General features: G+C 39.8%; 2 protein-coding genes across 13 annotated transcripts in view; both read right to left on the bottom strand.

Annotated features, from left to right (window-relative positions):
* The window catches only part of LOC115422186 (uncharacterized), a 34,338-nt gene extending 29,437 nt beyond the window's left edge, over positions 1-4,901 (bottom strand). For 4 of the 6 annotated variants that reach the window (XM_030138311.1, XM_030138314.1, XM_030138313.1 and 1 more), the window contains exons 1-6: positions 4,813-4,901; positions 3,655-3,718; positions 2,414-3,554; positions 2,043-2,295; positions 1,526-1,792; positions 1,192-1,366 (exon numbers count right to left, since the gene is read on the bottom strand). In XM_030138311.1, coding sequence (XP_029994171.1) covers positions 1,192-1,366; positions 1,526-1,792; positions 2,043-2,295; positions 2,414-3,554; positions 3,655-3,697 — 1,879 coding nt within the window. In that variant the 5' untranslated portion in view covers positions 3,698-3,718; positions 4,813-4,901. The remainder of the gene's footprint in view (positions 1-1,191; positions 1,367-1,525; positions 1,793-2,042; positions 2,296-2,413; positions 3,555-3,654; positions 3,719-4,812) is intronic. The other 2 variants (XM_030138317.1, XM_030138312.1) reach the window with 2 other exon arrangements.
* A 203-nt stretch (positions 4,902-5,104) lies between these two features.
* Positions 5,105-22,841, bottom strand: LOC115422187 (protein kinase C-binding protein 1-like). Of its 7 annotated transcripts, XM_030138318.1 has the most exons (23): positions 22,696-22,841; positions 22,364-22,599; positions 18,216-18,280; positions 17,659-17,740; positions 17,212-17,282; positions 16,543-16,706; positions 13,698-13,919; positions 13,229-13,342; positions 12,978-13,070; positions 12,762-12,849; positions 12,088-12,143; positions 11,930-12,007; positions 11,725-11,840; positions 10,788-11,263; positions 10,573-10,701; positions 10,291-10,446; positions 9,184-9,687; positions 8,629-9,075; positions 8,371-8,513; positions 8,166-8,246; positions 7,994-8,072; positions 7,655-7,894; positions 5,105-6,229 (listed from the first exon to the last, which is right to left on the bottom strand). In XM_030138318.1, the coding sequence occupies exons 2-23, from the start codon at positions 22,375-22,377 to the stop codon at positions 6,051-6,053; spliced, it is 3,597 nt and encodes a 1,198-aa protein (XP_029994178.1). In that variant the 5' UTR covers positions 22,378-22,599; positions 22,696-22,841; the 3' UTR covers positions 5,105-6,050. The 7 variants fall into 7 exon arrangements, with proteins under 7 accessions (XP_029994178.1, XP_029994179.1, XP_029994184.1 ...); XM_030138319.1 differs by lacking the exons at positions 17,659-17,740; positions 18,216-18,280 and having other exon boundaries at positions 22,696-22,840; XM_030138324.1 differs by lacking the exons at positions 13,698-13,919; positions 17,659-17,740; positions 18,216-18,280 and having other exon boundaries at positions 22,696-22,840.
* Between the last annotated feature and the right edge of the window lie 145 nt (positions 22,842-22,986).

Genomic DNA, 22,986 nt, shown 5'->3' with positions numbered 1-22,986 from the left:
TTTACCATGAAGAGAAAATTATTTCAAATTGCATGCAGCAACAAGTACTTCATCGCTGCAAACAATTAGAAATGATTCACACAACTATGATTACTATATGTGGTTTCCGCTGTATCTGTTAATCTAGGAAATGATCTGAGCAGTTCATCTTTTGTGTCTTGTTAAAATGAATTTTAAAGACGTTCTATATAATCTTACTATATTATCAAAGGCATTTAGCAAGGTTGAATATTGTATAGAGCTGCAACCGATTATTCGGCTCAACATGATCCAAAAAAAATCATTCAATCACAATTCTCCTGAATCAAAGTTTTGTTTCCTTCATTTCTCTGCTGTTAAACATCGGTTCCACTGTTGTGTTTCACATGGACGCTTATTGTGACGCACAAAGAAGCTTCAATTCAGGAAAACTGCAATAGAATATTTCCCTTCAATCAATTCGAGTCCATTAATCAAATCGGGAATTCTTGCATTCGCTTCAAGCACCTAATCGATTAATCAGTTGTAATATTATATGTTAAATGTATGCTGTTGTATGGTGAAATAGTGACAACTGCACTGTAATGAGAAGCGCTCACTTCATCTACATATTACCAGACCTAAACTTTGGATAATAGTGAAGTGCTCAAGAACATTCTGCACATCTCCATGTATGGTTACTTATGTCACAGTGCAATGCATATTTGAACAAACTGTTGTTGTCAACCTCTTCCTTCAAACTGATGTTTGTCTTTCAGTGAGTGTCATGCCGTGCAGTACTTCATGTGTCCCAACCACAAACAGGTTTGAAAGAAACCACCTGAACTGTAGAGCAGTGTTTAGAACATAGAAAACTCCAATACAGCACCCTACCTGCCCAGAACTACACCACAAAAAAAGGTTTTTGCTGCTCAAGAACCAGTTTCCGATTTGGTGGATTCATTTGATTTGGACTCAGTTTAGTAAATACTGGGTTGTAGGTGGATTACACATGGTATTTAGGGCATCATGGAACAAATGATAAAACTGAAGATACTTACCCACTGCAGACCCCCGCTACTAATCAGTCACTCCACAAATATTATGTACTGTGTATATGGAATGCAGGCATATGATTCTGTAGTTCTTTGTGGTGATTGAAGGGAAAGTTATAATGCTCAATTAGGCATTTTTCTATTATTCTGGTGTGTATGAGTAGTGAATGGTACATACACTTGTGTAATTTGGATGGTGGTATGGAAGTGGCCTGAACATCTGAGAGACTGGGGTCGCAGGCTAAGTGAGATTCAGCCTCCTCCTGCCTTCCATCATCTTTCTTCATCTCTTCTTCACTTTCTTTTTCAGGTTTTCCTGCTAACCTCTTAGACATCCTACATGCCCTCTGACCCTGCAATACAAATATTCACATTGTAAAAAAATAAACACTATGAGTTCCACATAATTCAAAAACAAGATGTAGAAAACTTTGTACTACTTTTTTTTTTTTTTTTTTTTTAATCACAGCTTAAGTGACCATTTTAATTTGCATTCTGTTAAAGTGACTTACCTTTGCAGGGACTTGGACAGTGGCAGGCTTTCTCTGTCCCCGTCCTTTAGACTTAGTCACCTTTGGGCCAGAAAGTGTCTTCATTGCAAAAGCTGCATGCTGAAGAATACAATCAGTCCCACAGTAAACAGAGTCTGGTAAGGCATTTCTGTTGCATCCAAGTCCAATGCACAGGGGAGAAGAGTTTTCTGTGACCATCTCAACTTCAGATTCAGGTTCTGACTTCGTCAAAGCGGCCTCCACTTTCTCCTCCTCTCCCAAAGTGCTCTAAAAACAGATTCTCATATCAGTTACCAAGACTAGATGTCCATCATGCAAATCATCAAAGATACAGAGGAGTGACTTTCATGGCAGCTTAGCACAGCAATACTACACATTTCCTGTCACACAGTAGCAACAGATTTTCACCTTAACATCATCTCCTGGGGAATGTGTGATGAAAAGCTATTTATATTTTGTTGTCTCTGAGGGCTGGGAGCCACATAGAAATATCTGACAATCTAAATAAAATTCTAACCTTAAGCACTTGGTGCTCCTCATGCCCCTCCCCATTATCACCAGAGGGAGTTTGTGTCAGACACTGATGGATGCTCAACTGAGACTCTGACTGTGTTTCAGGCACAGACTCTAGTTGGCTCTGCTTCTTTGCTGTGCAGGGGGGGCAGACATACTCCTGCCCCTCTTTCTCCATTTTATGGCCTTCTATCTCATTGATACCAACACAGTCACCATGGAACCACTCCTGGCAACTGTCACAGCAGATCATGAATCTAGAAACAGCAAACAAATGGTGATTAGAAAGTGAAACTTACAGATGGTTTGTGTATGCAAACCTCTTATAACAGCAGCTCAGGCCCAGAGATCATGCTACCAGAAATGAGCCCATACCTTTTATTGTCCTTTTGCCGACAGATGCAGAACAGAGCATTTGATTCAGAACCATCTGTCTTCGATATGCTTGAATCCTCTTCTATGTTCTTCTCCTCTTCCTCCTCTGGTGCATCATCATATTGGCCAGGAGTTACATCAGGAATCTGGTCTAAATCAGTGTCTATAATTATACAGTCTGAACTTAATTGCTGAGCAGGGCTCAAACAAATATCAGAGAAATCAGGTGATATCTCTATTGGGCAAGGGCTCTGTGTACTGTTGTCTTTTTCCTCTTCCTGTAGCACCTGTGCCTTCTGTCCACCTAGATTAACAACTATTAACTCATCATCATTGTCCTCATCATCCACAATGATTGAGACAACTTCCACAGCTCGGCCTCTGCCTCTACCTCTACCCCTTCCTCTGCCTCTGCCTCTTCCTCTCCCTCTTCCCCTACCTCTGGCTCTTCCTCTTCCACCTTTTCCCCCTCTAGTTCCCTGTTTTCCTTTAAACAACTGCTGTTGCTTAATATCTAACAGAGTCAGGTCATCACTGTCTTCTTCTTGGCTAGAGATTAAAACTACATCAGTTTCTCCTTTCTCTGTATTGTCAGGTTGTAAACCTTCCATGTCACTGACAGATTCCAAATTATCAGGTACATTGTTTTCATCTGCACCATTTGAAGGCAGGTCATCAAGGACATCAGTGGGTTCTAAAATATTAGGGGTACCCAGTGTGTCCGAGATGTCCATTGATAAACCCTCTCTCCCACCAAGTAGTGAGAAAGCAGTGTGGAAGGCAGAACCAAAATCTTGCCATAACAAGGGATCAAGGCTCCCTCCTGCAGAAGCTTCAGAAGCTGGCTTACTGTCCTCTGATGCAGGTGAGGATGGAGCAGACCACTCTAGGTCATCTATAACACTCTTAGTTGAACAAGAAGCTCTCTGAGTGGCTTGGGAATCTTGTCTATTTTGTGCCGTCTTGGCTCGACGACCTCTGGTCCTTCGTACAAGTGGAGGACTGTGACTTAAATCTCCAACTTCTTCCAAGAATTCCCTTCTAGCAATGGTTGTCCGCCTGAAGCCCCAGGACTTTTTAACTTGTGACAAGTTTGGCCTTTGTTTGGACTCCTTCCCTTCTGATTCACACTGCTGATCTGCTACAAAAAGAAAGGAACAGACACGATAAGCAAAACAAAATCAGACTCCTTGTGGCATTAGTCTATCAAAGCAATTTGCAAACTGGTAAATGTGTGTTACCTGTATTATTATCTGTGCCACTGTTATTTTCCATATCGTCCATGTTGACGTCCAAGGTTACTGCCTAATAACATAAAACATTACCTGTTAAGGTACAGGATAAAATACTCTTTGGAGATGGAAATACATACTACACTCAGCAGCCAGTTTATAAAACTTTGCAGCCCAAAACCACTGTAGTCTAATGGTACAGCATTTTAATATTCCACTTAAGAGGCATGAGGTTCTATTTTTTTTTTTTTTTTTTTAAATGCTTTCAAGGCTGTAGCTTGTGTCGTCTTCAGAGTGCAGAGTGTGTTCCTATATGCAACATATTCTCATTAGACAAACATTTTTGATTTCTTACAAAATAAATGTGCACATATTTACACCTTCTTGAACTACTCTTTGCCTCCACTGTCTGTAACCATTTCACTAATGACTGGAAAAACTACTGGGCTTGCTGCACACACAATTTTCTGCAAGAGGCTGCAATGAAATAAAGACTATACTCTGTGAAACCAGTTTATTGCCCATGTAAAACTATACTATACAATTAAAGAAAACATTACCTGTTAGTTTTGGGATGAATCCAAAGAATATGACTGGGCCTAACATGTTTGATCACGTGTAAAATTCAACCTCACGAAAGAAATCTATAGTAAGTGGTTTTCTTCACATTAATAAGTATCACTATATCTAATCATTTTCATCTAAGGTTGTATATTGAAGTGGTACTATTTACTCTCTTGTCTAAGGTTTGTCAGCTGTTTTGTCAAGGCAGGAAACATGGGGGTAATGCTCACATTGCAAAATCGGTCAGGTTAAAATTCTTTTGCAAAGTCTTATCTCCTTGAGGTATCCATAAACACTCATAAAGCACGGCTAATCTTAAGGACGAACACAAAAGAGACTTTTCTAATATCACTACCATCTCCCAGCCATGTGTAACAAAGCTGAAACCTATTATTATGACCCTGTTAATACAGTGGTTCGTTAGGTAACAAGCATTGTCTTCGCAGACAACATTGTTGTGTGCAGCTAATTTAGCTAAAGCTGGTAACATTACTTGATACTTAAAGCTGCACGATAACGAGGAATAACGTCAAATACAACAGTCCGAGGACTTTCGCGATTTTTGCTTGTAAAGGGATATTCTGAAGAAAAATTGAATCATACCTTTGTAATAATAGTTTCCAGTTGCGACAATATTTGTTCACCTAGCTAAGTAGTTAGCAGTCTCGTCCATTTTCACTACCTCGTTACATACTCGAACTCTCGCGATAACTACGTAGAGCCCGAGAACAGCGCGGCTGCCCACTTTGTTGAGATACACTCAAATGATGATTGATGATCGGTTTGATTGATCATTTTCACAGATAGTAATCGAACTCAATGAAATAATTATCACTGAGCGTTACTTGTGTGAATTATTACAAGGTTTTGATTATTTTCACTGCACACTAAGCACTGAAATATGCAGAACAATTTTATTTTCCTCACAAATCCATTTATTTTATGTACAATATGTAAACAGTAACGTGACACAAGATTTAGAAAAACAGACATGCTCACAGGAATTAATATACAGCCAAAATGCAGTTTCTCTTTATGCCCACCCAGTTCTTTAACTAGGAATTACATCAGTTTTAATAACTGATTATAAACAGAAAGCGCCGACATTCATAAGTAGTTTTTTCCAAATAATTTTGACACATAGAAATGTTATTTAATTAAACATACTATAAAAACATATAACACTATAAATATTGTTCAGGTATATTCTTACAAAAATTTTGTACAGTTTAAATTTTTAAATTCTTTTTAATAAATCACAAATATTTTTTATGTGGAACTACAATACAAAACTGGTATAAACAAAAAATGCCGTGACACAGTTGAGAAAAAGTTGCATGAATTATAATCTCTCAGGTGACATGAAGCAACCATGGTTTGAAACAAAAAAGTTGAAATTGCATAACTCAAAATATGTCCAATGGCACTATGATAGTGAACATTTTCATCTGCTGATGGTTGTTTTGCCTGATTTGGTGAACAATCAACAACATAAAACAGCATTGGAGTACTTGAGAGCAGCACTGAAAGTTTGCTGATACAATCTTGCACCGATTTGAAACAATATAGTGACACAGATATGACAAACGTACAGGATGAAAACAGACTCACATTTTAATATAGACTACTTTCACATGGATATATCACTTGAACACAGACTTGTGGACACTGTGTGTAAGAGAAACATAAACAGTCTGATCACTACGCAGATGGGAATGGAAAAATCAAAGTGATTTGTCACAGAAGCTCAGGCCTTCAAGTGTTGTGTCTGAGACCATGTGTTTTGGACTCCAAGCCCGACATCCACCTTTCAAAACATGAGGATGTCTGTAGTGTAGCAGTTAGGTCACAGTAACGCCTGCACCGTCCTTGCTTTTTTCCATATATGTGGGAGAATTGCTTTTGTCTGATATGGATCCTGCTCCTGATGGCAGTGTCTGTGTGGCAGGAGAGTGGCCTGATGATTTGACTGAAGGGTCCGAGTTGGGCTCCGCTTCTGGCTCTTGCTGTGAAGCTGTGGCTGAAAGGAAAAGCAAAGAAGCATGTAAGCTATGTCAATCCGAATCATGCATCAATCTGAAAAATGTACTGCTGCTCGTCTTGGCCAGGACACTCTTGGAAAAGAGATTTTTAATCTCAATGAGGTTTTCCTGGTTTAAAAAAGGTTAAATAAAAAAAAAATGTATCATTTGTGCTTAGAATTTCATCCTGCTCATACAGTCAGTATGGTCAAGGACATTACACTGCTAAGACTGCAACTACCGTATTTGTTTTTATTACAAAACAAGCAACTTTGTAGGCAAAAGCCGAAAAACTATTCTTAATTCATCCATTTTTCATTTTATTCATTCATTTATTTGTTTAGAGCAGAAAAAAACAGAAGTTTTTTGTGTACAAAGAACTAATAGCAGAGCAAATACATTAATAAATAGAGGTGATCAAGACAATATAGTAATTGCCATGTACACTAGTAATAAAATAACTTCAGTAAGTACTGCTCAAAAAGGAGTGGGAAGAAGAAAACTTATTAAATCCCACCCCCACCTCTCATTTATACAACATAACACATTATTTTTGCTTTCTTAATGATAAAGTTACATGTTTAGAGTCCTAATAATGTAAATAACAGATTAGGAAAACTGAAGTGTACTGAAGTAATTATTTTTTTTGTAAACTAAACTGTTAGAAGATTTAAAACAGGAATATTTACCTCCGCCAAGGAGGTTATGTTTTTGCCAGGGTTTGTTTGTTTGTTTGTCTGTCCGTTAGTGTGCAACATAACTCAAAAAGTTATGGACAGATTTGGATGAAATTTTCAGGGTTTGTTGGAAATGGGATAAGGAAGAAATGATTAAATTTTGGGGGTGATCCTGAAGAAATCCTGGATTCTGGATCACTTTGAAATTTCGTTAACATTGTGGTAAATGGGGCCAAAATTTTCGTTTCCCAATATCTCACTTAATTATTGACCAAAACTCATGAAATTTAACTCAGGAATTGACAATGGGGTCCTCTATCACATTTCAAAGGCTGATCCGGATCTGATCCAAAAGGCGGATTTTATCTCAGTTTATATAAAAAATGGGGGTGCCCTTACTTTTTGGCCTACTGTGCCTTTAATTTGGATAAAAATTTCAGGAAATGTTGATACTGGCACAAGGAACAAATGATTAAATTTTGGTGGTGATCGGGGGTGGGGGGGCCCACTGATCAGCCTTGGCGGAGGTCTGCGCTCTCCGAGTGCTTCTAGTTTTATTTGCACTCACATCTGTGTATTTTGTTTTGGTACAATACAAACTATAAAAATCAAGTTAAATTTTAAAATGATATGAATTCATTACATGCAGAAATTAGTTTTTTCACTTGACACTCACTTCTTTGTCCAATTCCATATGAAAAGTTCTTGCTTTTCTTTTGAAGGGAATCATGAATGTGTCTAAGTTACCTGACTGCGTGCAGGATTTCATATGTTCTGGCCAGTGGGCTTGCTGACAGGGATAATCACAGTAACTCGTATTCCAGCAGCAGTAGAAGATGGCCTCCTTCCTGCAGTTTGCACACCATTGTTTCTTTTTGGTCTCATCAATTGCTTGCTGTTTTTCCAGCTCCATCTGCTTTTTCACCTCAGCCACCAATCGTTCTCTCTCCTGTTCAAGACTCTGCCTCATCTCTGCCATTGTCAGTTCTGCAGTTAATCATAAAAAACAAAAATGTGTTAAATTATGCCATTTAAAAAAAAAAAAAAAACTTAAGTAACACAACATTACAAAAAGAAGAAACGTACCCAAGTTGTGTTTCATCTCCGACAGCTCTTGCTGATGAAGCCACTGAAGTTTCTCAATCTCTATCCTTAGCCGCCTTATCTGCACCAGAAGTACACAGTTATTACAGTACTGTACACACTGTGGTGTAATATTTTGAATCGGTCATAAAAATGTTTGTATCTCAATACTTACCTCTGCAATTGTGTTTCCTGAAGTGCTTTTTGAAAGATCATTGTAGATTTCAGTCATTGTCCCTTTTATTGTGTCCATAATCTGCAAAGTTTTGCAAAACATTAGACTAACACAAATAATACAGTTAAAAAAGATAAGTGTTTTTTTCTTTATTAATTGCTGTTGCATTATTTTACACATTTTTCTTCCCAGGGGACTAACTTACTTTATTTGTGTACTTGGCTATATCTGCAGCTACATCCGCTGAGACTGTTGGGATCTGCAAGTCTGGCATAAAGGAAGAGCTACTAGATGAGACTTGGGTAGTTGTTAATGAGGATGTATTCTGAGGTGAGTCTTTTTGTTGTCCTACATATGGGAGAGACAAACAATATAATTTGAGAAATAATATACACATATTGTACATATATTCCATTATATAAAGTTGTTGAGACATGTTGTTATTATGTATGTTATTATTTACCCTTGACTGCTTGTCTGGTCTGATAGCGGGTACTTGAAGAGGAATTCTGCTGTTGTGACTGCAAATGCTGTGGACTGCGGGTCTGTGCTTGATTCTGGGCTGACGTCTGCGTCGTCTGTTCCCCATGCTGCTGCTGCCTCTGCACCTTCTGCATGTGCCACTTCTGAGAGGAGGTCTGGAATTTTGTTGGATTCCAAACCACTGCCCGCTGCACTGCCTGAGCTGTCTCTTTGGGCAGAAGAGGGCGCTGTTTCTTTACAGCTGCAGGTGCTGTCGATGATGTGGAGACTGACGTGGAGGCGGGAGAGGGAGCGCTGGTTGAACCGCTGCTGTTTGTGGTGGCACTGGGCTGACCAGAAGCTGTAGTGGAAACAAGGTTGAGGGCTGCTGTGATGGCAGGTTGCAAAGAGTCTTTTAGATTGGAGGCAGCTTCCCGTCCAGATGTGGCTGCAGCAGAGGAAAAACAGATAATGTAAGAATCAGGAATCAGTTCGAACAGATAGTTCACTATAAGAATTACAGGAGAAAACTGATATTTTGTCTTATATGTCTAACCTTCTAACTTTACAGTGGACTCTTTGATCATTTTTGCAGCTGAAGCCCCCTGCTCTCTTCTCGCCCTCTTAGAGTCACGGCTCCCATGTTCATCCCCCAGGTCAATCACCAGCTCTCTTTCAGAATCTGAGTCTTGCTCAGCTCCTGTTGAGGCTGCTGCTGCTCTTCCCTCCTCTGGGGTCTTGGTTTTGTCAGTGTGGGGCTGAGCCTGGGGTGTTCTGGGCTTGTCCTGGACATCCCGGTCTGTACCATTACTACCCTGCTTGTCTTTGGGTTCAGGGGTAGCTTTATCCCCCGTCCCTGTGACCCCCTCTTTAGTCTCTCCTTCAGTGCTTGCTTTGGGCCTCTTTCTCTCTGCTTTGTCCTTGTTGTCCTGGGCAGAGCTCTTTGGCTTGTGTTCCTCATCACTGAGGTATTCACTGTCGCTTGAGTCGGATTTCTCCGAGTCTTCAGAGTCACTGTGATCCACACCTTTGTATACATCTTCAGATATCTCATCTATCCCTGTATGGAGAAATGGAATTCATCATTACACATTTTTTTATGTCACAAAAACTGGAACACTTTGTTCTAACACCATGAACTGTTTTCAACCGTTTTCCCTCAGTCAGTCATGTTTCAGTTGCTTCAGTTTTTGAGCTGAAAGTACCTTGTCATAAGACAATACACTGTGAATCAAGTCTAAATAGGATTATTTCTGGTGCAAACTATAACTTCTAAATCCTTTCTAGCACATATCAATCCAAGAACAAAAAATATAATCTACTCTTAAATTACAGTACTTACTTTGGAATTTGTTAACTTATTGTCACATATTAAAGTTCAAATGGAAAATATTTGGCAAAGAGTTTGACTGGATTGTGCTTTCTGGGGTCTGGCTGATTTATGTCTTCCAGTTGACAAGTTTGACACTATGGGAGCCCATTTTCTTTTCACACATACCGACTGATTCATTGTTCTTATGAACAAATTGATCTGAGCAGTCTTCAGCTTGTTTGAAATATTTGTTGCTCTGCCAGATATTGCTATCTTGACACAACATAGCCTACAAAGTATAAAATCACAGTTCTCTGCCGAAACATTACATAGTATATCTTTGTTTCATACCTAGTTGTGCCTTGCAGCTTTCGATAGTCTTGTCGAGGCTCCTGATAGGTCGCTTTGGAGTAGGTGGGGCAGCTGGCGCTCCCTGTTGTTGCTGTTGCTGTTGTTGCTGTACAGTCTCACTCAGCTCCTTCAAGTCCATCTCAGCCTTAACTCGATCTAACCAAAAAAAAAAAAAAGGTTAAATTCGGTTAAAAAAATCCTGAAAGTATAGTGTAATATTACATTGAGATCAGGATTTGAGACCTAAACCATAAAAACAGTTGATGTGTTCTTAGTACTGACCAAGGTTGAGGTTGAGGATGCTGCCTGTTCCTGCAGTCCTCTCCTGTTTGGGGACCAGTCCAGGGTTAAAGGATTTTGGGCTTCCTGTCACACTGCCTGCAGGACCCATCTTCCCTGACACAGGAGATGCTGTAAATACAACACAAATTCCAAGTTATTTGAATTACACAAAATAAAAAGACATTATTTCAGTTGAATGGTATGCTTTTATTTACCTGTACAATCCATGGATTCCTCTCCGGTGCTGTAGTGGAAAGCGGGATTCCTATTGGCCTTTTCCACATCCTGCTCCCCATCAGATCCAGTGTGCACTGAGGAGTTGGTGCTCATGGGAGAACGAGGCATATCTGTCATCGAGACCCTCCGACTCATGCCGCTGGAGGTGGAGCTTTTACTAAGGACCATTTTAGGAGATGCTGTAATATCAAAGTTGAATCGAAGTTTATCAGGTTTCTCTGTCTTTACTGTTCCAGCACTGGGATTGGATGGGTCCACTAGCATCTGGAGCTGGTTGTTGGGTGTGTAGGGTGTACGGAAAGGTGCATAGTTAAAAACTCCAAATTTCTTGCGAATGTTTTCCACATAGACCTCCATTTCTTGCATGGCACTGTTGAATATGCTCTTTGTCTTTTTCACAGAGAATGGGATCTCTTTGGACATGAGGTAGCAGTTGTTGATGGGAACCCAGGCCCTGGATCAAAAGGCAAGACAAAGAATATTAAAATATCAGATAAGCATAGCCAGAAGATTCAGTTTGGCTAAATTTATGTCAAACACTCAAGATTCCAGATTGCTTTATTTGCCTGACAGAACTTTATCTTGGACATGAAGGCTGCCACATACCACCATGCAAATACAATACATGACATAGACTAATACAGTCAGTGTGCAATAAGTACAAGACATCAGTCCCATAAAACATCCTGATCCTGCTCTATGGCCTGAATGTAAGAGACTGACAAACATGGAATGAGAGTTCTTGTATCTATTCAGACATCTTTTCCCATTGTTGATCAGGACTGTGCAGCGTTGTTCAGATGGGAACAGCTCGTACTGTGAGTGCAAGACATGTGAGGAGTCAGCAGTGTTCTTTTTTCTTCAGTGTTTAACTATAATCTCCTCAAAGATCTGCCGTAAAGAAGCTGATCTTACCTGTCATGTTGTCCAAAGAACCGTGCATCTACCTGACCGTCCTTTTCCCGAAGTGCTTTTGCCGGCCAAAAGGGAAAGCCTTTTAGTTTAGCCCAGACCAAAGGATGGGGTTGACTCTGTTACGGACAAAGGGTCATTTTCAGCACTTTACACATCAATCATCCTCAAGAATATTTACCGAAATATGAAGCTGTTTAAGACCTACACATGGCTCACAAAACCAGTTGTCCCTTTTCTGACAGGAGGACAGGTAACACTCTGGACACACTTCGATCTCATTCATCTGAAATAACACATGACAGTTCAGCTGAGGATGCACATTTACATAAACTTAACAATGATTAAGTTGTGACGTTAGTTTACCTCATGTTCACAAATCTTGACGATGACTTTTGCAGTTGCTGTCAATTTGTGATTACCTAGAACAGAGTCACATGCTTATTATCCAGTCACATGCTTAATATCGATTTCTTTTGTTTTGTTGGCGACAATGGGGTATTTAGAATATAATCATGTGTAATAGCAACAATTTGATATTGATAATATAATCCTGTATAATAGCAGCAATGGGGTATTTATAATATAGTCATGTGTAATAGCAACAATGGGATATTTGCAATATAATCATGTGTAATAGTGACAATGGGGTATTTATAATTACGTGTAATAGCAACAATGGGATATTTGCAATATAATCATGTGTAATGACGGTATTTATGATATAATCATGTGCAAACCTCAATCAATTTTTGCTCGGTGGCTTGTCTTGGTCCCCCTGTTTTTGTCTGTTTGTGTGCACTATGTGTTGTTGCTTGTTTTTCTTTTTGTATGTCTCAGTTCAGTTATGGTATTATGTTATCCATAAGTTGTTGTTTTGTTTTGTTTTTTACCTGCCAATGGTACTTGAGATGGAAATTAGCCATATGGCTATAATCTCTTGTATTTACATGTAAATGTTCATTAATACGAACTGTCCCATTTTAAAAATAAATTCATTCATTCAAACCAGTAGATAGTGTGATGTGTCAGTAGCCTACCTCCATTATAGATGATGCAGTTGTGTAAGATCCATTTCATGTCAGCAAGAAAAGCTTCCGTACAGCCATACATTTTCTTTTTAATGTTCTATTCAAAGTGAAAGAAGACGAAAATTATTTAACCTTTTTTAGTAACGCCATGCCTACGGACATTATTATGTATGCACTGTCTACTTTGTTAACATTGTACAAGCACATAAAGAAGTTCAATAATACCTTCTCTAAGGTACACAAGTCCATGGGGTGGAAGATGTACTCTGCATAATCTGGATGTTGTTCTAGAGAGACAGGCTTCTGAAAAGGCTCGGTCTGTTCATATTAGACAAAATGGGAAAAAAGGACAGAAGAATTTGGTTGTATAAATACGAAAATGGTTGCCATAAAAAATAAACATTTCTGACACAACATTTGTAAATCATACACAGAACCATATAGTTTAGAGGATAATGTATGTTTCGGATACCTACCCCAGGTTGTTTAATTTTCTGGAGTGCAAATTTGAGCAAGTACGAGAGCTGGTCTATTGTCAGCATTGTCATTGCCTTGCTCTGAGTTTCTATGCATTCAGCAACTGTTATTTTCTGCAAAATAAATGAATGCACCGTTAAATAAAAGGAAAGTTGCAACAGTAAGACATATGAAATCATTATTTAGCGAGACTGATTTTTACATCTTATGTCATGATTGTCTTTAAATTTGTTGTTCTTAATTGGGAAAGGATCTGATCAAAATTTTAATCATTAAAAATCACACACATTTACAGGGGTGTCACATAATGCACTATGGTTCTTCTGTCTGGCCAATGTTATCACTGCTCTATGGCTAAAATAGACCATAGTGCATGATCTGACACCCCTTTTGTCAGGATTGTGCCTTGAGTCACACAATAATTCACATTATTTGTGTCCACCCAGACATACACACTCAACAAGATACCTCACACTCTGGACAGAACCAGTCGCCCTCGGGCTCAGCTGGTAGTTTGAGGCACTTGGCGTGGTACACCCTGGGGCAGAGCTCACAGCAGAGCACCTGGCCCTCGCGGTGGCACAGCCAGCAGTAGAAGTCATTCCTGCCGTCCTGCGGTACAACATCAACAGGGTCTGTGGTGAGTGCTGGCTGCTTCATATAGTAAAAGGGACCATGTCTTAGCTCTGACTGAAATGCAGGCAAGAGAAACAGGGGGGCAGGTTTCAAAAAACACGCAGGAACACAAAAAGGTGCAGTGCAACAAAAACAAGGCAGTGATGAGGTGAGGGAAGCAGGGGAAGCAGCTAAGAGGGCAACTAAGGTAGTTCACAACAAAAACTTTTCTTAAAGCAAGTAAACGATCTGACCGTCTTGCTATGCCTGCAAGTCAAAGACTCACCCAACAGGTTTATGTGTGAAGTATCTAGTATTAACACGACTGCATTTCTTTTTGTTATATTTAGAAAGCAGAGTTTTAACCTGAGAAGACACAATGAGTTCACAATATCTGAGCTCAAAATATACCAAATAAAGATCATAGACTGTATATAGATAGTACTTATTTTCAGAGCTCAGATTCTACTGCAGCTCTGAAGTTGTTATATGCATATATTCAGTGGTTTAATTGGCTTTTGTGAAGAGAGGGAGCCCTTGTGTAGCCTATGGTCAATGGTTGTCTTGTTTCATTTTTTACCCACAACTTATGTGATTTTTTTTTTTTTTTTTTTTTTTTTTTTTGGGGGGGGGGGTTAATGTGTAGACTGTGTGATTGAATAGTTATCTAAGTAATGAGGACGTTAATATTTTTTCGATTTATTATCTATTTAATTTTATCATGCAACAATAACAACTTATTTCACATTACCTAAATTTCTAACCACTCCTAAACGTTTTTGTGTTTCTGTATGTGGAGTGAGACTTTGGAACAGTCTGGATATCCAACACAAGCAATGCCAAAATATTCACCGATTTAAACTGCTAAATAAACACATGATCTGGTCACAGTATAAAGATAGAGGGTCTTAATACTTATGTTGCATCAATATTCTGTTTTACAATGTTGATGTGTGCTTCTTGTTCCTCACTAAGTTGGTATGTGTTGTCCATTACCTTTCTGTTATTGTCCTTACCATTGCTGGTGTATGCTGTTCTTTACCATTAGTGGTACTGTAGTTTTCTTACCACTGTTGGCATGTAATTATTATTATAATGTAAATTAAAGGTTAACTGTTATCCGTGGTAACACCACCATGAATGTACTTTGTTTCTATTTTCACACATATTTTTGTTAAATAAATTAGTTTATTATAATCGTGTATAGGCCTATTTGTTCATTGTCTTAGTTTGAAGTTTAAAGACAGGGGTGAGTACTTGAAACTATGTTAAGTTATTGATGAGAAATAGAGGTGGGATTAAATAAGCTTTCTACTTCCTACTCCCTTTCGAGCATAAATGAATGTATTTGAAATATTGTACCTGCATGTATTCTGTTGATTGTATTTGTGTTATCAGATACTATTGTATGCAGGTCATTTGTGTTGTAAATGCTTACTCGCTCTGAATAAATGAAAGAATAAATGAATGAATTTATTTGCACATTATAAAGCTGCATGAAGAAGATAAAATGCTGTACAGCAGATACATTGAACAGTAATCTATGTCTCATACAGTTCAACTTTTTTTTCTAGGATGTGTTTAGAATAGATCATGGTTTAGATGTTAATGTACTGAGATAGCAGAATCATAAAATGCATTGACATTGAAGCCTGACAATTCCATGTAGCTGATTTGGGTGTGTCTTTGCACAGTGTGTCTTGCACTTGTTCAACTTCATAGTTTATTTTGTTTATCAGGAGATGAAACTGAATAACAGAAATAGTAGAGGGTTGTTTTACATTGAGGGAGAGGGAGCTAAGCTCTGATGGGGTTTGTTGTGGACCTAGGGAGGCGGAGCTGACCTCTGGTGTGCTCTGGCCCAATTTAACCTATGCCTATACTGAAAAATTGTCATCAAGCCATTACTACGATCACAACAAGTTTGATTATAATACTTGCAAACTGTCAGAATTATCTTTTAGTAACATGCAAGTCAACGGGGGACTACACAGGGTTTTAATTAGCACCAAATTAAGCTGTTTATTAAACTATATCCACCACAATCAGATGATGGCAAAAGTCATACACTGAGGAAGCAAATGGATACAGATAATCGTGAATAACTAATACCACATTTATACAAGTGTCAAGATGTGTAAACAATAAAATAGTGAGTGGATCATGCAGTTTGGCACTGCTCTGAAAACCCACAACACCCACAGCCACAACACACACATAACAACAACATATTCACTGTCACACCCACATAGACCTGTAAATATCTTGAAGCTGTCAATATACAAAATCCAAATTGCTGTGTTCTCACGGGCAAGGGTGTTACTTTCTGCAACATACAAGCTTCCAGTCAGAGTTTAGTGAAGTTTTTGTTGTTCATTTCACCAAAGTGCAGAACTTAAATGCTTTTGTGCCTCTCAGTCCCCACTCAGCATTTACCAACACTTGCATTTAACTCTTTACATTGCTATGACATATGAGGAGTATTTAATTAGACTTTAATGCATTCCAAAGTAAATAATTACTTTTGCATTGGTGCTGAAATTGTGTTACGGATTTCATCCTCGACATCCCAATACAGTCCCTGTATTCTGATGTGGATGAGGTAAACTCTCTGTCACATAGATTTCAACAGTGTTGCCTCTAGCACCAACCTCAGAGAACACACACAATTTGGAGATGAGTATACTGGAGCTCTTACTTGATCTTTGTTGTTACAGTTGACAGCCCCTGGCTTTTTCTTTTTCTTGAGCGGGCTGGGTGAGGTGTCTGATGGAGAGTGTCCATTGGAGGAATGGGTGGGACTCGATACCTTTCTCTTCTGTGGTCCCACCGATCGTTCTGCAGACCCTGGTGGATCAGGGACTGGAAGCAGAAAGAGACACGTATTAAAAAAGACTGAAAAATTCAAAATGACTGTAATGAAATAAAGTCTGTTTTAAACATAGACATTTTCTATTTCATCTGCTTAATGCACCAAGAGAAGAACTGTTTGCAAAAACGCTCCTTTAGCTGAGAAATTTTGATGTGATGCAATGCTTTGCCATCAAACAAAGGAAAACACACTACTGACAGCTATCAATCTACCCATACAATTATTTATTGAAGACAATGCTAATGCATATTACATTACCACTTGATCGTACTGCAGGGCTAGAGTGCTACCTCTAAACCAACTATACCTTGTTACTTGACACAAATCCAAAACAGGCAGGCAGTCGAGCATTATGGATTATCTTTGTAGCCCCGAGAGACTAACAAAATGCATCAGCCTGCTTTATAAACAGTAAATATCCTCTGCTTTCACTGACACTAAGCTGCCTGAAGATTGTTGACTCTTAATGTGAGGTACTCGGCCTCAGAGACTTACCTTTGGATCGTACAGATGAATCCATCCCCTCTACCACATCAGACTCTGTCTTTATCTCCTCCTCAGCCAGACTGCAGAGCACCGAACAAGAGCACACAGAAACACAGAAAGAGAGGCAAACACAAAGTCAGAAAGGGTGTTCAGAAACCACATCAGCATAACAGTAAACAAGTGGAACACCACCTAAGGCACCAGAGTCCCTGAGGATCTGTCAATAGGGACCCTGCAGGTATCCATTGCTATTGTTTTTTTTTGTTTGTTTTTTTTTTGGTGACAACACATTTCTGACATCATGTTACGAAGTTCAACTCCTTTTCCATAATATCAGTCACATTCTGTTCTGTGTTCCAAGAGACACAGTGGTAATAATCACCATGGCAACGTTCCTCTCCGCTAAGCACAGGTTGATATTCACAACAACACACAGGGCCATTTAGCTGACATTACCCTGCACTGCCGTCCTCAGAATACACTGCTGCTGTAAGACTGTAGTTGGACTGTGTTCTGATCTTTGCTCTGTGTTTTGTGCCTGCATGATAAATGGAAGACCAACCTATTGTAACAAGGAAAGCCAAAGGGAATTGGTCCATACTACTAAAGGGATGGCATCTTGTGGAGATTCACAGTATGCATTTAAGGAACCTCTCGAGACCTCCTCTAACAACGAGGAAACCCCAAAGGCTTTTCAAGCCCAATCGTAGAAACCTATAGCAACACATCCATCTAATAGGCTTAAAATGAAGGTCTGCATTTCTCAGACATGTTTAAAGCCCCTCTTTACCACTTCAAACACATTCATTTCAACATTTGCTAGTCAAAGTAATAATTCACTGTCAGTAATGTAGATTTTTAGAATGTTACACCATTCAAATGCATATAAAAATCCTGAGTATATTTTTTTGATGTAGTTCAACATACAGCCCAGATTTAACATCCTGTTTACAAAACAGGGATTAAGTATGAATCAATTCAAAAGCCAAGAACACAGAAACTACCATACACACACGCAGCACTGGAAAAGCCTGATTTCCCTGGTTTCGTCCCTGGTTGTTCTCTCAACTCATTTTCTCTAAAGGGAAAAAAAGGAGAATAAAGGGTGGCTGGTGATAAAAGAGGGTCTTTGAACATTTGGCTCCTCCTTTGTCAGAGCAACAGAGGGCCTTGTTCCAAGGATGTAGCCTTTATTCACAAGCCCCTCGGAGAAAACACTGCCAAGGACCCCTGACAGGTCACACACTTGACCAGTTCATAGCTTTGGCCGTAGCTCTGGTTTCCCGCCAGGATGATGGGTTTACAGGCTTCGACTCAAAGGTCAGCTGCATTTGTGGGATAAGCTTTTTTTCTTCTCCTCTGAAAGTAAAGGAATGCCTCCTCCTCCACCCTTACAGAGGCATTCCACACAGAGTTGATCAAATGTCAGTTCACTGATAGGCAGGAACACATACAAGGAAGTAAAAATACACACCTAAAAGGACAGAGTGAACCAGAGAACCAATATCTAAAAACCTGGGTCTGATCTAGCCCCTTTAAAAACAACATTCTTACAAACACCATGTTAACCTTGATTTAACAGCAATTTAAATCTATTCTTTAAGCCAAACAGCAGATCCACAACTGTTACCAAGGCAATGTTGAAGCTCACAAGGCTACATAAACAGTTTAAGACACTGACATAGACAGCTTGTCAAATTAAAACTTACAAAATTCATACCTTATATGTTGTTACTGACTAAGAAGTGATAGTCTGAGCAGGGTTTCTAAACAAATATGGCATGTGGGTATCTTGTTTCAGCCTGCCAGCAGTCACGTACAAACACACACACACCCCAACCCCTCCAGGGCCTTCCTGTTCCGGACACAGAGAAAAAAAGCGAGGCCCACATGAAAATAAGACAACGTTAGCCAAGTTGCTTTGCTACGTGCACCAAAGCAGTGAAGAGAAAGAACATTCGTCTGGCTCCTGAAAGTGCCACAATCTTTATACGCATGTGCTTGATACTAATGACAAGACACTGCTGCAACTACCAGGAAAATAAGATGACCAGTAGTAAAAAAAAAAAAAAAGGGTGCTCTTCCAAAGGGCAATCTCAAATCAGGAGCTGTGTTCCATCACACAAGGAGAGTTAAGCAAATAAATCCTCAGCAGATTCTGGGATGTATTCCAGAAAGACCCAGGTTCAATAAAATACTGACAGTATTCCTCTCTGCAAGTAGTACCTGATGGACAAAAAGGAAACAACACTGACTCAGTGCCTTTAGATTCCACTCCTGTGAGAGACGAGCAGGGTTCTCTCGTCACAGAAAATGGAGGCCACAGCTTGCTCCCCTCCCCCCTCTCCCCCATCCCCCACTCCCAGGCTCAGACTCAGGCACTGGCACATCCATGCAGGAGGACCAAAGAGATCTGTGGCGATTACAGTCCAACACTACAGAATAAAAAAAAAAAACACAAAAATACACACTGCTTGGTTAAGACAAACCCTCAATGCTGGTCACAGAGACAGAAGAGACACAGAGAAGGAAGCACGAGAAAATCCAACAAAGTAAGGAGCACTCATCTCTCTCTCTCTCTTTTTTTCCTTTTTTTACGCCTTCCATTCCCTGTGAATATTGCTGTTATAGGATAATTAAATTTCATTTTCAAGAGAGAGGCTAATACTGCAAAAGTACATTCGCATCCTGGAATAGCTTTTCTCTATACCTAAAACACTCTTTACACTTCAAACAGATAAAATATTGGTGTAAATGGCCTCTTTTTGTGGCCATCGAGAAAAAGCGTTCAGTGCAAATATAACACTATTAAGTTTGCACTTGTGTTGTAATTGAAAACACTTGGGATTAATGCCACTGACAGAAAAACATCCCACTCACCCTGTTACACATCACCCCAGAGAGATTATTAGGTCTGTATTGTGAACCCTCTTTAAGAAATGGAGAGAAACATCCAGCTTTCACGAGATGAACAACCATAAGCAGACCAATGAAACTAATTACAGCTGAAGGCATATGTTTGTGGTCAGGATATTTGCCTGCATTACATAAAATAATGAATCCCAAAACAGTACATCATGTAAAAACATTCAACCATGTCCCAACATTACATTAACAAATGAAGTCGACTGACAGCACTCACAGAACATGCCAAATAAAAGAAAGATTTGACCTGGATTTATATAAGGCTGTAAAGGGTGAATCAAGATGGCTGTGGAATTTTCCAGAAGGCCCTTGCTCTCCCTGCTGCTCTCCCTCTGATTGTCAATCTTTAACCTCAACTGCAGCTGCAATTGGCTGGAGGGCCAACAGGGTGGAACATTATTGGTCGGCTGTGCTTTGCCACACGGATCACAGTGTGCAAGCTCCCCTCTTCCTCTTAAAAAGCATTTTTGCTGCAATGCAGAGATTTCCCCCTGCATTAGACATTTATTTTACTTCGGTTTAGCTTGCCCATCTTGATTATGTCAGTATAAACCAGAGGGGGTTTAAAAAGGGCCTTTTGGGAGATTATATCCATGTTATGATGCATAACCCAACAGTTCTGCTATTCTTGCTCGGTTGTCTTATTTATTGACTGCATCGCTTCAGAAACAGGCCCAGACGATTTGTTTCCAACACTGTTCCATTTTACATAACTATTCTGTTTCTAACAAGTGAATGCAACAGCCACACTACAAGCTCAGTTAAGCACTGCATACTTCCACATGCTTATTCATTAGCAGAATTTTAATTGGTGGTTTTGCTTTTCACAGAGAGAACACAGTCATAGTTTAAGAGGGAACGGTAACATTACAGTTCACTGGCTGCCAAGTAGATGAAACATGTTTTGCGTTAACTCACAGAAAAAAAAAAAAAATCTTACCCACGCAGTTGGGACAGCAAAACCAGAGCAACATTAGGTTACACAATGTACAGTTTTTCTGTGCACTGAGAAACTGCACTGCTATCTTTAAATTATTTGAACTTCCCACAAGTGTTCTGAATGTGTAACCTTTGCTCTATCTAAACAGAATACACACGTCAGTAAGCTTTGTACATTTCTAGTTTTGTGTCTGAAAAAATGGTAAAAACAGGGATTAGAAGTGAAGACGCCAACAGAGGAACATAACTCCAGTTATTTGTAATACTGTGACATCTGCAAAAAACATACCACATAAAAGCCTTTTCTGTCCAGTAAGTCTCTACTTGTTCCTCTGTAATGCTGCCTGGTGTGTGAAGGGAAGACTAGTGTTCTCTCTCTAAACACAAAATGGCCTCTGTGTAAGGATTAGAGTGGAGGAAGCAGTTTCACAACAGTGCTGCAGAGTCGACATGGTTGTGGACTGTAAACTACAGGCCTGTGCTTATAAATAAGGGTAAATTGTGACACATTACCTTCTTTTCAATCATTAGAGCAGAAACCTGAAACAAATGGAAGGCAATTCCACTAAGGATCTCTTTAAACTTTTGTTTAGAGTGGGTTCACCCTGTGTTCATGGACCAATATGGAGTAAAGAAACTCCTGCCAAACTAAGAATACATATAAGTACCTTAATGTGTTTTTTATATATGTATGTATGTGTGTGTGTGTGTGTGTGTGTGTGTGTGCATGTGACAGGAAACTAGGATTCAGTTAAACCCCCTGCTCCTGCTAATAAGCACATCTGTTGCCCCCCATGTCTGTTCTCCAACCTGGCATGACACACAAGAAAACGACACAGAGCCGAACTACTTACAAAGGGTACATAACACCCCCTCCTCCTCCACTGCCCATCCCCCATTCATTCTCTGCCAGGCTTCTAAACAAGACTGCCACAACAGAAAGGAGATGTGAGTGCCATTTTTAATTCTAACTCTCTTTTGCATTATAAAAAAGGAAAAGGATTTGCCATGGTCCACTCTGCCTCCTGTATGGCAGCCTGGTTGTCTGGGGCACCCATGTGACCCTGAGACACAGAGAGAGAGCAAGGGTGAGAGTCGTTACCCAACCCCCCACCTTCCTCAGCACCGTGAAGCACAGAGGCCTGGCGAGGCCTCCAGTCCACCCCAGCTCCTCCTCCTGCACACTAAACTGATTTTAAGGTGTGCACATTCATCATTAGAAACAGACACTCACCAAAACAACAAGAAGGAAGCCATGTTGTTATCAGAGTTGAGATAATAAAAAGTCAGAGCTTACCTCTGTGGATGCATGGCTGCCTGACACACTGTTATATCAACACTTATAAAACATGGAGGACACTCTCAGCCCTCAGCCGGGGAAGGCTCCGCTCTTCAGGCAAGGCGATCAGGCCCCAGTGATGTTAGCCAGATCCTGACTGGTCGCTTGCCTAACAGGCAAGATAGAAGGCTGCGCCTGATTGGCCGAAATGTTTCCTGAGTAATTATCTTTGTTCAGTGCAGGCAGGGGCAGCCCTGTGAGTGTCAGAGACAGGGGAAGAAAAATAAGCAGAAAGCTAGGCCTGAACCACCAAATAACATGATTAATCGGAGTAGTTTTGACATACACACCTCATAGAACAATGCTGTGAAGCTTCCAGGTGTGGAATCTGGAAATTATTGCCTTAAGGGAAGGTTTCAGAGGTGAAAAAGGCATCATGTAGAGGCTGTGTTAAGGACACCACTGCTGCTCTGCTCAAGCCTCCATTTTTTATGTGGAGAGGGCCTTTGTTTAAACTCCTCCCTCCCAGCCGTCTGCAGAGGAAAGAGGCTACAGCTTTTCACCTATTTTGTCAAAACAAAAAAAAAGACAGCAAAACATTAGGATTAAGCAGTCAACCTGACCAATGAAATATTCACAGC

Source organism: Sphaeramia orbicularis, chromosome 7 (genome assembly GCF_902148855.1).
Source record: "Sphaeramia orbicularis chromosome 7, fSphaOr1.1, whole genome shotgun sequence".
In the NCBI taxonomy this organism is placed as follows: domain Eukaryota; kingdom Metazoa; phylum Chordata; class Actinopteri; order Kurtiformes; family Apogonidae; genus Sphaeramia; species Sphaeramia orbicularis.
This window is presented reverse-complemented; position numbering and strand designations above follow the sequence as displayed.